The sequence below is a fragment of the Rana temporaria genome, chromosome 4 (genome assembly GCF_905171775.1).
Source record: "Rana temporaria chromosome 4, aRanTem1.1, whole genome shotgun sequence".
In the NCBI taxonomy this organism is placed as follows: Eukaryota; Metazoa; Chordata; class Amphibia; order Anura; family Ranidae; genus Rana; species Rana temporaria.
This window is the reverse complement of record NC_053492.1, coordinates 400,047,934-400,066,177: the sequence shown is the minus strand read 5'-3', so window position 1 is coordinate 400,066,177 and position 18,244 is coordinate 400,047,934. Positions and strand designations below refer to the sequence as shown.

The window sequence follows — 18,244 nt, the reverse complement described above, 5'->3', positions numbered from 1 at the left end:
TTACTGCAGTCCCGCGAACTTTTGGATTTTTTTTAAGAAGCTGTAATGAAAAAGATATATTTAGCATACAGTAGATTGTCAATAATAGAAAATGATAAATCAGTCAGTTTAGTTTCGGGCATTTAAAAAAAAAAAAATACTCAATAGTCATATTTTAATTTCTTAGTGTCGTTTTAAATTAAGATATGTCTTCTGGAAGGATCTAAGGTAGCATTCCTGAACCGGTCTAGGAGTTCCTCCAACAGCTCATGTTTTCATGATGTCACATGGGTAGTTCAGATGTAATGCTGACCTCCTGTGTGGTGAATATCCTGCCATAAAATCTGTATTTCACACTTCCAGAAGTCAGATACCCCGTCTGTGCTTCCTGACTCGAACCCCTACATCACTATAGCAAATAGTAATGATGTGGGGGCTGGTGAAAGGAATCACAGAGCACAGTGGGGGACCAGGTAGCCGACATACAGGATCTGGTAATGTACTACATGCTAGAGAACTTTCTGCAAGCTTCCCTCTTCAATGCAGAAGAGCCTTTTTAATAAACAACGCTCAGGACCTATAGCTCTTGGATAATTCTAATTCTAGACTATCTATACTTACTTTCTCAATGACATCTCGAAGGTCAGGGTCAATGTTCTTTGGATAGAGTGATTTCCTGCATTTGGCTAATTCTGCTTCTTCTCCTGTGGCCATTTCAAACAGGATAACACCAAGTGCATAATAGTCGACCGTAGCATCGTAGGGTTTTCTTTGGTGAATCTGATAAAACAAAGAGTAAGGGTAACTTTAAAATAAAGCACATGATCAGCCATACACAGAGCAGTAATAATAGGTAATAAATAGTTGATAGAAATTACAGGTCACGGTGTGGCCCCTGTCTTTCTTTTAGGCTTCTTGTCATGAAATCATAAACATACTGGGGCAGATCCTCGTACCTTTGCGCCGGGCGCAGCGTATCTAAGATACGCTACGCCGCCGTAACTTATTATTTTTTTTTATCCACAAAGAATCCGCGCCATAAGTTACGGCGGCGTAGTGTATCTCTCGCGGTGTTAGGGGCGCGGAATTCAAATGGATTTAATGGGGGCGTGTTTTATGTAAATACGTTGTGACCCGACGTAAACAACGTTTTTTTTGTACTGCGCATGCGCTGTCCGTGGGGGTATCCCAGTGCGCATGCTCGAAATTAAACCGGAACCAGCCAATGCTTGCGATGGTGACGTCATTCTACGCAAATTCCTATTCTTACTTACGCAAAAAATTCAAAATTGTACGCGGGAACGACGGCCATACTTAACATTGAGTACGCCTCATAATAGCAGCTTTAACTATACGCCGGAAAAAGCCGAACGAAAACAACGTAAAAAAATGCGCCGGCCGGACATACGTTCGTGGATTGCCGTAAATAGCTAATTTGCATACTTGAAGCGGAATTCGACGGAAACGCCACCTAGCGGCCGCCGAAAAATTGCAGCTTAGTTCCGACGGTGTACTAAGACGTACGCCTGTCGGATCTAGCCAAGATGCCGTCGTATCTTGTTTTGAGGATTCAAAAACAAAGATACGACGCAGGAATTTTGAAATTACGCCGGCGTATCAATAGATACGCCGGCGTAATTTCTTTGTGGATCTGCCCCACTGTGTTTCCCCTGAAAATAAGACCGGGTCTTATATTAATTTTGGCTACAAAAATCACACTAGGGCTTATTTTCAGGTCATGTCTTATTTCTTTACGGCATGTACAATAATCTACATTTATTCAAATACAGTCATGTCATCTTAGAGTGGTTGTAACCCCAAAAAGAAAAAAAAATATCCTGATCCTTTAAAGCATGATAGCCAGCACAGTGACCCGCCGTAGCTCTTCTCCACTCTGAGCACTGCAGAGGAAGGGACCACTGACGTTGGAGAGGAGAAGATCTCCAGCCGGTCACGTGAGCACCCAGCGGCACTGTAAGTAAGGTATTTTCCAAAACAAAGTTACAAAAAGGAGACACAATGCACATTATATTATCTTTTTACAAAACGGATTACGTTTTTACGACGACTTTAACTAAGGGGTTTTTTTTTCGGGGTAGCGCTTATATTGCAGCCATCCCCAAAAATAACGCTAGGTCTTATTTTCGGGGAAATAGGGTAATAATATAAAGATTGAAGTGTTAAAAGGGCAAATGAAGGGTGGTAGATACTTACCTCTGGTGCCATATAGTCTTCACTACCGCAATAACTATACACTTTCTTGGATCCAAACACATCAACTATAGAAAGGCCAAAGTCTGCGAGTTTTACATGGCCGGTGCCGTCAAGCAGTATGTTGGCGGGTTTCAAGTCTCTGTAAAAGAAAAGAGAGCATTATATTTACAGATCAATAAATTTTTTATTTTATTAATTAAGAACATAAAAAAAAGTTGCTGCACATATTACACAACATTGTAATACAGTAAACTGTGAAGGCATATAGTATAGAATTTGTTTGGGCCTTGATGGCCTAGTCAAATGTTTAAAACCTAATAGGTCAGTATTAAATGGGTGCCAACGGGTTAGATCACCTACTAACTTTCTGCACCACTTTATGAATCTCAGCATGAACCTCATGGGCTCAGTTCCCAGCTTATTGCAGTTGAATAAACCATGTCACGTCCCGGTCTGTTATTCTGCAATACTTTAAAATCTTTATTGAAAACAAGGGAGCAGAAAAACTCCATAGGCTGTCTTCCTCTGTCACATTTTGCCCTTCTAGTGGGGCATGTTTAAGTCCCACTAGGGGGCGATACGCATTAGAGTGAGACAACCTGGGGAGTGTTTCTATCCACATGTAATAATATAGTTATAGACAGGGCTTTTTTTCAGGGGGAACCTGGGGGAACTCAGTTCCACCACCTCTGGCTCAGACCCTTTGGTGCCTGCTCACCACAATCACTTGTAAACACAGAAGTCTGGTTTCTGTGTTTACAAGTGACAGCTTTGTAACCCCCTGAACTCTGCACTCTGTATGTAATGCAATTCTGGTATTTAATGCCCCTTTAAGACCCTTCTACTGTTTGTGAAATCTGAACGGGGTCGTGGTTGAGTTCCTGCACCTATTTTCTGAGAAAAAAAGCTCTGGTTATAGACACATTGTGAATTGACAAAGTGTGCCTGAATATTGTTTCTTCTATTGGTTCTATTGATGAGGCCCCGAGCAATCTTTACATCTGTGGCCAGTTTTGTGGGGCTGCTGAATGGGACGTGTTAGAAGGGAACATCTTTAACCACTTGAGACCCGCGCTATTGACAAAAGACGTCAACAGCGCGGCTCTCAAGTGCCAACTGGACGTCTTTGGACGTCATTTAAAAGCATTACCCGCACGCGCCACTGGGGGGCGCGCAGCAGGTAAACACTGTCCCGGCGCATAGCTGGGAAGCCGATGCGTGTACCTGGCGGCCGTGATGTCCGCCGGGTACACGCGGTCATCGGTAAGACAGCAGGGACGTGGAGCTCTGTGTGTAAACACAGAGCTCCACGTGCTGTCAGAGGAGAGGAGACCGATCTGTGTCTCTTGTACATAGAGACACAGCATCGGTCACCTCCCCCAGTCACCCCCCTCCCCCCACACAGTTAGAACACACCTAGGATACACATTTAACCCCTTCCTCACCACCTAGTGTTAACCCCTTCACTGCCAGTCACATTTATACAGTAATTAGTGCATTTTTATAGCACTGATCGCTGTATAAATGTGAATGGCGCCAAATTTGTGTCAAAAGTGTCCGATACGTCAGCCGCAATATCGCAGTCCCAATAAAAATCGCAGATCGCCGCCATTACTAGTAAAAAAAAAAAAAAAAAATCATAATTCTGTCCCCTATTTTGTAGGCGCTATAACTTTTGCGCAAACCAGTCGCTTATTGCGATTTTCTTTTTTTTTTTTACAAAAATACGTCGAAAAATACGTATCGGCCTTAACTGAGAAAAAAAATAGTTTTTTTTAAAAAAAAGTTGGGATATTTATTATAGCAACAAGTAAAATATATATATATTTTTTTTAAATTGTCGCTCTTTTTTTGTTTATAGCGCAAAAAATAAAAACCGCAGAGGTGATCAAATACCACCAAAATAAAGCTCTATTTGTGGGGAAAAAAGGATGTCAATTTTGTTTGGGAGCCACGTCGCACGACCTCGCAAATGTCAGTTAAAGCGGCGCAGTGCCGTGAGCTGAAATTTCGCCTGGGAACGAAGGGGGTTTATGTGCCCAGTAAGCAAGTGGTTAATTACTGCAGTTATAATAAGAGAGATTCTTAGCTTGATGTTATATTTAATTAAAATATATGTAGTATGGGGAAGTGAGGCTTCCTTACTTACAGTAGATGCACAAAAGCTTCAGCAGCAGGGGACAGAACTGGCAGAGGGCAATTTAACCCTTGTACACCCATCCACAACTAGAGTACCAGTGTTGGGTGGTGTTGTCTTTTAATAAGAAATGGTGAATATGGATGTAAAATCATGATGGAAACACTTACCTATGAATGATACCACGTCCGTGCAGATCTTGCAGAGCGCAGAGAAGTTCAGCAGCAATAAATCTGTAAAAAAAGAGAAAAGGTCTGTTAATATCACACATCTCACAGAATAAGTAAATAAATGATTAATAGATGATTTCTTCCAAGCCGTGCAAGTCAGAGGAACTGACTGAATGATGGGCACTGTTCAGTTTTTGGGGTAATAATACATTTGTTGGTCCTAAACCAGCCCATAGAGATTTGTCACTGTACGTGAAAAACGTGGCAAAATGCATATCACACTTGTGGTGCCATTAATTCTTAACCACGTGGGTATACTGCGGCAGGTTTGCTCGCCTGGGTATACGTTAGCCACTTTAAGACTACTTGGGGGGGCGTGACAAAGGAGTCGATTCTCGTGCCCGGCGGCTGCGATGTTCACCAGGCACCAGTGGGTCGCTCCTGAGAGACAGAATGGAGGTCTGTCAGTATAAAAAGACAGATCTCCGCTCTGTCAGGGGGGAGGAGAGCGATCTATTGTTCATACTAAGTATGAACAACGATCGGTCTCCTCTTTCAGGCAGTCCCATCCCCCCACAGTTATAATCACTCCCTAGGACACACATTTAACCCCTTGATTGCCCCTAGTTTTAACCTCTTCCCTGCATGTGACATTTATACAGTAATCAGTGGCTATTTTTAGCTCTGATTGCTGTATAAATGTCAATGGTCGCAAAAAAAGTGTCAAAAGTGTCTGATCTGTCCACCGCAATGTTGCATTCCCAATAAAAATCGCTGATCGCCACCATTAGTAGTAAAAAAAAAATATAATAAAATCGATCTAAACTGAGGAAGAATTTTTATATTTTGGGGGGATATTTATTATAGCTAAAAGTAAAAAATATTGTTTTTTTTTTCAAAATTTACGCTCTTTTCTTGTTTATAGTGAAAACAAAAAAACGCAGAGGTGATCAAATACCACCAAAAGAAAGCTCTATTTGTGTAAAAAAAATGGACATTGATTTTGTTTGGGTACAACTTCGCATGATCGCGCAATTGTCAGTTAAAGCGTCACAGTGCCATATCGCAAAAAGTGGCCTGGTCAGGAAGGGGGCAAATCCTTCCGGGGCTGAAGTGGTTAATGGCATCTCAAACGCAGGTAGCAGTTACCTGAAAAAATGCACCAAAATTTACATTGCAAAAGGGCATGAGGCTCACTGCCCAAAAAAGTCCATGAGTTACTTTGGCACATTTAGCACAAGTAGGGCAGCTCATACAAATGAATAGGCTGCCTTGTGCTGTTGCACAAAAAACATGTAAAAAAGGGAAAAATAAACACGTTGCGTGGCGCAGGTGTGAATACATCCTTAGATCATACCTTTGTGATACTTACCTTATTGCAGCAGTTGATAATGGAGCAGAAGACTTGATCTGGTCGGATAGTTCTCCTCCTCTCATGTACTCCATAACGAAGAAAAGATTTTCCTGTAAAAGACAAAGAAATATATAAGTTCAAAAAGGGAAAGTGGATGTGAGGATTGTGTTTTGTCAGAAATGCAGAAATATAGGGCTTATGATAACAAAGGACAGCACTAGATTTCTGGCAGGATCAACAGGTATTTGTCTGCTCTTAATGAACAGATATAACAAAATACTTTGATTTGTATATTTATTAGACCAAGTGGGAACAAACAAGAGATGGTCACTGTTGGGTTTACATTTTACACTTTAAATGTAAGTTCACATTACAGTCAGAATACAATTTTTTGGTAGGAACTTTAACCGCTTAACGACCGCCGCATTTAATTATACGTCGGCAAAATGGCACGGACAGGCAGAATGATGTGCCCGCACGTTGCTGCCTTGTCGGGGGTCGGGGCTCGAATCGGGACCCCCCCGGTACATGCGGCGGTCGGTAAGCCTCAGGTAGCGATCCGGGATGAGGGCGCGGCTATTAGTTTCTAGCCGCCCCCTCGCGATCGCTCCCCGGAGCTGAAGAACGGGGAGAGCCGTATGTAAACACGGCTTCCCCTGTGCTTCACTGTGGCGGCTGCATCGATCGAGTGATCCCTTTTATAGGGAGACACGATCGATGACGTCAGACCTACAACCACACCCCCCCTACAGTTGTAAACACACACTAGGTGAAGCTGAACTCCTTCAGCGCCCCCTGTGGCTAACTCCCAAACTGCAACTGTCATTTTCACAATAAACAATGCAATTTAAATGCATTTTTTGCTGTGAAAATGCCAATGGTCCCACAAATGTGTCAAAATTGTCCGCCATAATGTCGCAGTCACCAAAGAAAATCGCTGATGCCGCCATTAGTAGTAAAAAAAATAATAATAATAAAAATGCAATAAAACTATCCCCTATTTTGTAAACGCTATAAATTTTGCGCAAACCAATCGATAAACGCTTATTGCGATTTTTTTACCAAAAATAGGTAGAAGAATACGTATCGACCTAAATTGAGGAAAAAATACATTTTTATATATGTTTTTGGGGGATATTTATTATAGCAAAAAGTAAAAAATATTGATTTTTTTTCAAAATTGTCGCTCTATTTTTGTTTATAGCGCAAAAAATAAAAACTGCAGAGGTGATCAAATACCACCAATAGAAAGCTCTATTTGTGGGAAAAAAGGACGTCGATTTTTTTTTGGGAGCCACGTCGCACGACCGCGCAATTGTCTGTTAAAGCGACGCAGTGCCGAATCGCAAAACCTGGCCTGGGCATTTAGCTGCCTAAAGGTCCGGGGCTTAAGTGGTTAAATATATGCATCTTTCCTTATTGGGTAAGCAATATACAGAGCCACATAACATGCAAAAATGTTCTACCAGGCTACCATTACAGTGACTCTGTCATGAGAGAAGTACGGGGGCTAAACCTGATCCAATTCAGTGACAGAAAAGCCAAAGTAAGAGCAAGACAGGCAGGGAGAGAACTAGACTTTCCACCATTCTACAATGGCAGCCGCCATAATTCTCCCATGTCCGAGCCTCTGAGAAGCCGGACCATCTCTAATGTTTTTCTGGTTTGGGGATTTCTTTCTAGGTGTGTGCTGGACTTGGAGATCAAATGCATGTGATTTGATGAGTGATTGATAGAAATGTGACACTTACTTCTGATTGGAAGGTTCCATAGGCGTGTGTACAAAACAGACTCTCTCCAACTGCTTCAAGTATTTGTCTCTCTATAAGGACACTTTTAGGATCTTCTTTTAATAATTGCCTTTTCTTTACCACCTTGACTGCCAGTTTCTGGTCTGTGGCAGGATGGGATGCCAGGGCGACCTAAAATAATAAAAAAAACATAGGACACAAATGATTAGAGCTAATTCAGCACCAGGTTCTGAAAAGGTTACCTCTGGGTCCCCAGTAGCAACCCCCAGCCTGGCTACAATTGTAATGCCCCGTACACACCATCACTTTATGTGATGAAAAAAAACGACATTTTCTGTGAAGTAAAAAATGACGTTTTTGAAACTTCAATTTTCAAAGACAAAGTTGCCTACACACCATCGTTTTTCTCACAATGTTCTAGCAAAGCGAGGTTACGTTCACCACGTTTTTCCATTGAAGCTTGCTTCATAAGTAGCTTCTGGGCATGCGCGGGTGAAAAAACGTCGTTTTAAACGACGTTTTTGCTACACACGGTCAATTTCTGTGAAGTAAAAGTTGACGTTTTGAAAAACGACACATAAAATTGAAGCATGCTTCAATTTTTTTTGGTCGTTTTTTAGAAGACATAAAACAAAGTTTTCCCCCACACACGGTCAATTAAAGTGACGTTTTTAAAAACGTCATTTTTTTTCATCACATAAAGTGATGGTGTGTACGGGGCATTAGTCTTAGCTTGAAAACACAAGTATATAGAGCATGAACTCAGCAGGCTTTTAGCAAGTTGTAAGTGGTTTTGGCTGTTAGTCACTAACTTAGTGAATGGAGATAGCTTTAAATAGGCTTTTAGCAAACCTAGCGAAAACTACAGCCAGCACTCGCACTTAAGTCTGTGTTCAGAATTCTTATATTGAGGGTAAAGGCTATGAAGCTCTGAAGCCAAACTCTTTACAATCTGCTAAATACAGTTTAAGTACACATTAGCTTATTGCCTTCTCTACCAACGGATTTGTAATTGTGTCAAACTGCTTTTTGTGTATTACACCTCCGACAGGCAGTACACCACCAACATGATTTAGGCTAGATGCACTCCACTCGCTTTGCATTCATTTAACCAGTTAAGCCCCGGACTAATATGCAGCCTAAAGACCCAAGGTGTTTTTACAGTTCGGGACTGCGTCGCTTTAACAGACAATTGTGCGGTCGTGCGACGTGGCTCCCAAACAAAATTGGCGTCCTTTTTCCCCCCACAAATAGAGCTTTCTTTTGGTGGTATTTGATCACATCTGCGGTTTTTAGTTTTTGCGCTATAAACAAAAATAGAGCGACAATTTTGAAAAAAATGCAATATTTTTTACTTTTTGCTGTAATAAATATCCCCCAAAAACATATATAAAAACATTTTTTTCCCTCAGTTTAGGCCGATACGTATTCTTCTACCTATTTTTAGTAAAAAAAATCGCAATAAGCGTTTATCGATTGGTTTGCGCAAAATTTATAGCGTTTACAAAATAGGGGATAGTTTTATTGCATTTTTATTAATTTTTTTTTTTTTACTACTAATGGCGGCGATCAGCAATTTTTTTCGTGACTGCAACATTATGGCGGACACTTCGGACAATTTTGACACATTTTTGGGACCATTGTCATTTTCACAGCAAAAAATGCATTTAAATTGCATTCTTTATTGTGAAAATGACAGTTGCAGTTTGGGAGTTAACCACAGGGGGGCGCTGTAGGAGTTAGGGTGCACCTAGTGTGTGTTTACAACTGTAGGGGGGTGTGGCTGTAGGAATGACGTCATCGATCGTGTCTTCCCTATAAAGGGAATGACGCGATCGATGCGCCGACACAGTGAAGCACGGGGAAGCCGTGTTTACACACGGCTCTCCCCGTTCTTCAGCTCCGGGGAGCGATCGCGACGGAGCGGCTATAAACAAATAGCCGCGCCGTGGTCCCGGATCGCTCCCCGAGCGGACCCGACCTCCGCATGTAGCGGGGGGGGGTCCCGATCGGACCCCCCACCCGCTAATAGGCAAGGACGTACATGTACGCCCATGTGCCTGTACGTGCCATATTGTGGACGTATATGTACATGCGGGGGTCGGGAACTGGTTAATACACACTAAACACATTTGAGATGATGTGCGTTGGCATGCAATTTTTTTTAACAATGGTGTAAAATAACTTTATTGTTCCTTCTTTAAACACTTGCCGACCTGCTCACACAGATATACTGCGGCAGGTCGCCTCTCCTGCACGAACCGACGTACCTGTGCATCGGTCCGTGCAAGGAGGATAAGCGGGCGTGCCCGTGGGTACTGCGGATTCTATGTCCGCTGGCAACCCGCGGTCGCAGTGAGGAGAGGCAGAGCAGGGGAACTGTAAACAAGGCGGTTCCCCATTCTGCCAGATGACATGATAGAGATCTACTGTTCCCAGTGATCGGGAATGGTGATCTCTGTCATGTTCCAGCAAGCCCATCCCCACTACAATTAGAACATACCCAGGGAACACAGTTAACCCCTTGATTACCCCTAGTGTTAACCACTTTCCTGACAGTGTCATTTTTACATTGATCTGTGCAAATCTTATAGCACTGATCAATGTAATAATATCACTGGTCCCCAAAAAGTGTCATTTGGGGTCAGATTTGTCCGCTGCAATGTTGCAGTCCTGCTAAAAATCGCAGATTGACGCCATTACCATTGAAAACTGTAAAAATACCCTAAAGCTACATCGTAGTTTGTAGAAGCAATAACTTTTGCGCAAACCAATCAATATACGCCTATTGCGATTTTTTTTTACCAAAAATATGTAGAAGAATACATATCAGCCTAAACTGGTGAATAAATTTGTTTTTATATATATCTTTTTTTGGTATGTGTTATAGCAGAAAGTTAAAAAAGTATACATGTTTTCAATTGGTCTTTTTTTGTTTATAGCGCAAAAAATAAAAACGGCAGAGGTGATCAAATACCACCAAAACAAAGCTGTATTTGTGGGTAAAAAAGGACGCCAATTTTGTTTGGGAACATGATCGCATGACCACGCAATTGTCAGCTAAAGATATAAATAATAAAAAAATAGATTTCAGTTTCTCATTGAGTATCACAGCTCAGTGTGTGTAGTGTAAATGGGAAGTGGTAAGGAATACAGTGGTGTGACCTCCACCTACAGCCTACTGTTAGACCACTGACAATATTAATAACCACCAACATGCAATACATTAAACCTGCTGTTCATATATCTTTGATTACTTACTTTTCCGTAGTTACCTTGACCAAGAATGTTATGAAAGATAAAGCTGTCAAGGTTAAGGTCGGCAGGTGGACTGCATCCCACGTTGGTTCCGGGCACATCCCTGACTGCCTTGTTGCCTCCCTCACTAACTTCCTTGTTGATTGGCTCGCTGACAGCCTGGTTGATTGGCTCACTGACATCCTTGTGGACTGTCTCACTGACTGCCTCGTTAATTGGCTCACTGACAACCTCGTGGACTGTCTCACTGACTGCCTCGTTGATTGGCTCACTGACTGCCTCGTTGATTGGCTCGCTGACAGCCTGGTTGACTGGCTCGCTGACAGCCTCATTGATTGGCTCACTGACTGCCTTGTTGATTGGCTCGCTGACTGCCTTGTTGATTGGCTTGCTGATTGCCTCGTTGACTACAAGATAAAAATAAATTATGACATGTTATTACCTTATAGCAATAGAACACCTACTTCACAAAACACTAAATGACAATGGTGGAAAACACATGGAAAAGAGATATTACTGTTTACTATGACTCCCAGGTGCGAAGTAGTTTGGCCAAATAAAGTGAAATAGCTTCATGTTACTAAATAGATTGCAGCATGTTTTCATTTGTGAAATATTTATAATGTCAGTATCTACAGTAGATGACTTAACCCTATGACCTGCGAGGATATGACCTGTACATCATGGCAGTCGAAGGGTCAAACAAGTTCAAGACTCCAATAGAAGCAGTAAACTGGTTTTAAAATAATTCTGCCCGATTTGCTGCATATTGTACAAGAAATCAGGGTGGTTATAAAGAGGCCCAACCACTTCTATACCATTCAGAATTGGTAGATGTAAAACCACCCATCCACTACACCTTTCTAAATTGGGAAAACCTGCTCCTGGGAGCCCGGGACCATAAAACTTCCCTGCCATTAGATTCCAGCCAGCCATGGCTAGAAGAGACGGGTTGTCCCAGGGGCATTTTCTGAACAAAGTGGGCCAGTATGAAAGATCATAAGTTAAATCCTCACATATTACAGCCCCCCCCACATATTATAGCCCCCCTAACTCCAGAGAAATGCTAACTCTTTCTGGGTACTACTTGGGTGCAATTACTATTTCTAGATGTTCCCTATAATGTAACAAATCTTCACTTTTGAAGTACAGGTCCACTTTAATCCTTAGGCCCAAAAATGTGATTTACCATGTGTGAGAAAATTGTTGTGGCAGAAAAAGGGTTAAAGGAATATTATCATATCAGGGAGAACTGCAGGGGTGGTCATACACATTCATATGCCTGATCCAATATAGGAGGACAGATCTATCTATAGCTGCAGCTCACCCAAACCCATTTATTCAGCTGAGTATAGCATTAGATTTTGTGCTTCAGCAAAGAGAGGGTAACATTCCCTTTTCTAAAGGCAAGGTGGGGGTCCTACTCTACAGCTGTTGGCAGGGGACAGGCTTTTCTACTCAGCTTGTGGCTGCTTTCTAACAGAAACACGCTCTAAGGGGCTCATTTATAACAGAAAGTGGATATGGTAATGCCCCCCTGCACTGGCCTAACTATGGTTTTAGCCCTCATAAAATATCTAAACAGTGACAATTGTGTTATATTTTATGTAATTGTTTTCATCATTCTTACTTGTCTCATCTTCAATGGTCATCTGTTTCTTATTTGGAGGTGCAGGGAAAATCTCATCTGATGCTGGTCTCTTGTTGTTCCTCTTGGGCACTATAGCAGTATATCTTCCCTTTTTGGCCGTCCTTTCTTTATCAGCTGATTGGTCAGTTTCATTATCTCTCTTCTTCTTCTTTCCTCTGGTCTTCTCACTCTTCTCTATCATGTTATATTTTATTGTCTCATCTGCGAAGGTCACCTGTTTCTTATTTGGAGGTGCAGGGGAAATCTCATCTGATGCTGGTCTCTTGTTGTTCCTCTTGGGCACTATAGCAGTATATCTTCCCTTTTTTGCCGTCCTTTCTTTATCAGCTGATTGGTCAGATTCGTTATCTCTCTTCTTCTTCTTTCCTCTGGTCTTGTCACTCTTCTCTATCGTGTTATATTTTATTGTCTCATCTGTGATGGTCAACTGTTTCTTATTTGGAGGTGCAGGGAAAATCTCATCTGATGCTGGTCTCTTGTTGTTCCTCTTGGGCACTATAGCAGTATATCTTCCCTTTTTTGCTGTCCTTTCTTTATCAGCTGATTGGTCAGATTCATTATCTCTCTTTTGCTTCTTTCCTCTGGTCTTGTCACTCTCCTCTCTGGAACTCTCCCCAGAATTCTTCCTCTCATCATAGTTCCCATGTTTGTTTTTCCTTTTTTTGGGGTGTTGACGTGTCCCCACCCTTAACCCACCACCTAATAAAATGGGCTCATCCAAATCATCCACAGAAGGTCCCCCTTGGAGGATTTTACAAGTAACCTCATGTCTCCTCTGATATGGATGATATTTTAAATTTAGCTTTTGCCTTTTTCCTTTGGCATTCTCCTCTCTGGAACTCGTTCTCTCTTCAGAATCCCTCCCCTCATCAGAGTTCCTATGCTTAGTTTCCCCATTTTTGGGGTGTTGAGGTGTCTCCACCTTTAACCCACTATGTAATAAAGTGGGCTTATCCAAATCATCCATAGAATATTGCTCTTGGATGAATTTCCAAGTAATCTCATCCCTGATCTTATATGGATGAAATCTGAAAGTGTGTCTTCTCCTTTGCCACTTCATAATAATATATTGTAATGAAATGCACAGAGCACTAGAAAAGCGATGTGTTTACCACCTCTAGCAAAATCAAACTGACTCAATCCAGCTGCAGATTGCTTATATTGACTGAGCTGTGAGTGAGAAACGTGTATAGTGCTATGACATCATCGTTGCTAGGATACCATCAGAACAGCCAGAGTTCCGATTCCAACTGCCAGAGCCTCCCCTCAGCCAATCAGATTCAAACTGACAATTTCCAGAGTGATTTTCAAATTTTCAAAATAAGAGAGCTTAGTATTCACTCTGCATGTATGAAATCCAATACATAGATATATCTGTGGAGCTCCTAACACAGATGAGGCTTTTATATAAGCCTGATTTTGGGGTCATTTCCAATGACATAGACCATTGTCATTAGGGCTGCTCAAAACACATTGAGATGAATCATTAAATAGGGTTTTTTTAACCACATGCTGGCTTTTTCTGACATTTGTTGTTTACAAGTTTAATGTAGATATGTAGAAAAAGACCGTGAAGTCTGAGACTAAGAAAGAGTGGACTTTGTAGGCACCAGATTTAAAAAAATATAAATATTTTAATTTGAACAGTACAAAAGCACAAAAACACTAAACAATTGCTCAAAAGATAATGAAAGAAAAAGAAAACAAAAAATATACAATAAGATACACAGAGAACTCAATTCCTATCCCTTTCTGAAGACACCGCTGATAGCCACAGGGCTGGATGTATAAAATACACAATGAGCGCTGGGTGGCGTTGTAACTTCGAGAGGTGGTACAGGATGAGTTTTGATAAGATTTTATCAAAACTCATCCTGTACCACCTCTCGAAGTTACAACGCCACCCAGCGCTCATTGTGTATTTTATACATCCAGCCCTGTGGCTATCAGCGGTGTCTTCAGAAAGGGATATGAATTGAGTTCTCTGTGTATCTTATTGTATATTTTTTGTTTTCTTTTTCTTTCATTATCTTTTGAGCAATTGTTTAGTGTTTTTGTGCTTTTGTACTGTTCAAATTAAAATATTTATATTTTTTTAAATCTGGTGCCTACAAAGTCCACTCTTTCTTAGTCTCAGACTTCACGGTCTTTTTCTACATATCTACATTATCAAGGATGTGGCACCTTTATACTAAGGGGTGTTTGATTACCACCCCAGGGCAATCGTAATTCTAAATATAACTGTTTACAAGTTTAAATCAGTATTTTTTTCAAGAAAATTACTTAGATCTCCCATATTTTAACAGTGACCCTAGAGATTAACCACTTAAGGACGGCCGCACGGCTATATACCTCCTTAGTTTGAAGAGGGATATCTCGGTAACGGCAGCAGCAGCTGCCACAACCGACATATCCATCTCTTCAGGCAGCGCTCCTGTAAACGATAATGGTGGTCTCTGCAGCGGATTCGCCGTGGGATCACCGTTATCTGCGGCGGGAGAGGGACCCCCCCTCCCACCGCTCTTCCGCAGATGCAGAGCTGCTTTACATTGACTGAGCTAAGACATCATCGTTGCTAGGATACCATCAGAACAGCCAGAGTTCCGCTTCCAACTGCCAGTGCCTCCCCTCAGCCAATCAGATTCAAACTAACAATATCCACAGTGATTTTCAAATTTTCAAAATAAGAGAGCTTAGTATTCACTCTGCACGTATGAAATCCAATACATAGATAAATCTGTGGAGCTCCTAACACAGATGAGGCTTTTATATAAGCCTGATTTTGGGGTTATTTCCAATGACATAGACAGTTGTCATTAGGGCTGCTCAAAACACATTGAGATGAATCAATCAGTAAATAGGGTTTTTTTTTTTATCCACTTGCTGACCTTGGCTTTTTCTGACATTTGTTATTTACAAGTTTAAATCCGTATTTTTTTCAAGACAATTACTTAGATCTCCCAAACACTAATAACCAGATTCAGAAACACTTACGACGGCATATCAGTAGATATGCCATCGTAAGTCCGAATGCGGCGTTGTCGTATCTATAAGCGTATTCTCAAACTGAGATACGCTTCTTTGTTGCTAAGATACGACCGGCGTAAGTCTCCTACGCCGTCGTATCTTAGCTGCATATTTACGCTGGCCGCTAGGGGCGTGTACACTGATTTACGCCTAGAATATGTAAATTAGCAAGATACGCCTATTCACGAACGTACTTGCGCCCGATACACTGTTTACGTAAGGCGTTTTTCAGGCGTAAAGATAAACCACCAAAAAGATGGCGCAGCCCATGCAAGGTATAGACAACGGAACAGCCGTCGTATTTTACGTTGAACGCAAGGAGTCTTTGCGATGTGATTCTGAGCATGCGCACGCATGCGCCATACCAACGGCCCTCATTTACATGGGGTCACGGCAAATTTACATGGAGCACGCCCCCTACCTGCCTAATTTGAATTAGGCGGGGTTACGCCGGGCCATTTGCGCTACGCCGACGTAACTTAGGAGGCAAGTGCTTTGTGAATACAGTACTTGCCTCACTATCTTACGTCGGCGTAGTGCAAATGGGATGAGCTACGCCGACCTAAAGAAGCGCCGCTCTACCTGAATCCGGCTATATATATATATATATATATATATATATATATATATATATATATATATATATATATATATATATATATATTGTACAGGACGCCAGGGTTGCGCTATGTTGCGCCAATTTTTGGAGTCTGGTCCCTTTAAAGCAGTGGTGTAGGATTCAGGAGAGCCTCCCCTTCTGACCCCTGGCTTTCAGGCACACAGGGGGTTAAGAACTCCCAGGAAATCAGCTTAAAGGACAGGAAGTGCTGATAGAGGGTGTGAAGGAGGTTGGGAGTAAACCTGTCTGCAGAAGCTGTGCATTGCTGGGAAGGACTGGAAGTTCTACCTAAACTAGGGTGACCAGACATCCCCGGTTTCCGGGGACTGTCCTCGGACCAAGTCTGTCCCCAGTTTTGTCCCTGGATTGGATTTGAACAATGGCTGGGGCAATTTCAAAGACAGTGCAGAATAAAAAAAAATGTATTTTGTTTCCATCATCTGAGCCCCTTTCTGATGACCATGTGCTGGTTAGAGTGAAGGGACTATTTCTTCAGTTTCGGTGCATGCCCATTCAGCTCAGCTTGCATGTTCTTCTGCCTTGGCTCAAGTCCTGGCCAGCCACCCGCCTGTTTATCTTCTTGTCTTCCCTGGCGGAGTGATCTTCCTCCGCTCCTCACCCAGTAGTAGCTGGGGCCCAGAGAGTAAGACTTAACAGGCTGTGAGGCGGGCGGCGGCAACGACGGGCAGAGAGTCGCTTATTGCCGTCATTACTAGTAAAAAAAAAAAAGATGTCCCCAGATTTCATTTAAAAAATCTGGTCACCTTAGTATAAGGCGGAGTGATATCAACTGCACTCCGTCTCTTATCCCTGCTAGTATTATCCAGAGTGGTTACTACCCCAAAAATGCACCTTTTTAGCTATAGTGGCCAGGGGTGTACACCTGTTGTAGCTGCTGCAGGAATTATATACCCTGTCACGCTTGGCAGGTATAGCAAGCCAAGTGTGACCTATTCTAATGTATGAGGCAACTCTGCAAGCGCCCTGCAATATTGTACAGTTCAGCGACCAAGGGATTAAAGTGGGGGGTTAGGAGGTGTTGCATCGCCTCCTCACCACCCGTTTTAACCCCTTGGACCCCACACAAGTATGTAGTTGCTGGGCGCTTGCAGAGTAGCCTTATTTACTTGAATAGGTTGTGTTTGGCGGGCGGTAGTGCCCACTGAAAGTGACAGGGAGTATAATTCCTGCTGCAGCATCTGTACACCCTAGGCTTTTGCAGCTGAAGGGGGTACAGCTTGACGGCAGTAAAACTGCGACTCAACTGCAGGATTTTACTGTCCTCCGACCATACGTGTGAATGAGCCCTAAAGGCTCTGCCACCAAATCCAACTAAGGGCTCATTCACAAGTGTAGAAGGCACTGTTGCTCCACTGAAAAGCAATCCGGGTATGTTTTACAGCTAGTGAGGTGGTGATTGTGATGCGGTGGTACAACAATTCTAGGTTTAAATCAGGTGGTGAGTGGACGATATTGCACCCTGTGATCTCTGACTTCTCCCATGTTGTTAGGTAGATCTCCTTGTCTCTAAGGTTGTCTACCCCTGCCGTCTAGATAGTCCAATAAATGAATAAAGTGTAGCGTTCCAAATTTAACAATACCTGATAGCAGAGTTTGTTTTACACCCGGCTGCCCATAGAGCTGACAGGGGTCTTCTCCTGTGCACCTTCAGTTTCTAAAAGTGGGGTGTGTTTCCGCGCCAATGAATTAAGCAATATTAATGAATAATTACATAATATAAAAATACTTTATATGCAAAGCTGCTCCTCTGAGAACAAAATATATAAATATATACTGTGCCGTGGATAAAAAATGTGAAAGAGGGCGCTAGTAAGGTGAATCGCCTATGTGAAACCTCCTAGCAATTGGGACACCTCAGCTAAGGATGATCCCAAATGGAGGATGATAGTGCTAAATTAAACACTCAATAGGATAGGAATGGCAATCGATCTCTGGTAATGATATCTACAGTGAATATAATAAACCACCATTAAAAAGTCCTTGAAAAAATGCAAAAGTGATAAAGAATTGTGGAAATGATGTGAGGAATTTGTGTTGCTTGATTGACACAATGAGGTGAGCAC

General features: G+C 42.1%; 1 protein-coding gene across 1 annotated transcript; it reads right to left on the bottom strand.

The window, feature by feature from the left end:
• Positions 1-398: 398 nt before the first annotated feature.
• On the bottom strand, positions 399-4,669 carry LOC120935439 (serine/threonine-protein kinase sgk-1-like). Its single transcript, XM_040347514.1, has 3 exons — positions 4,501-4,669; positions 2,194-2,332; positions 399-759 (listed from the first exon to the last, which is right to left on the bottom strand). Exons 1-3 carry the CDS (start codon positions 4,599-4,601, stop codon positions 550-552), a joined length of 450 nt encoding a protein of 149 aa, XP_040203448.1. The 5' UTR covers positions 4,602-4,669; the 3' UTR covers positions 399-549.
• Positions 4,670-18,244: the final 13,575 nt, after the last annotated feature.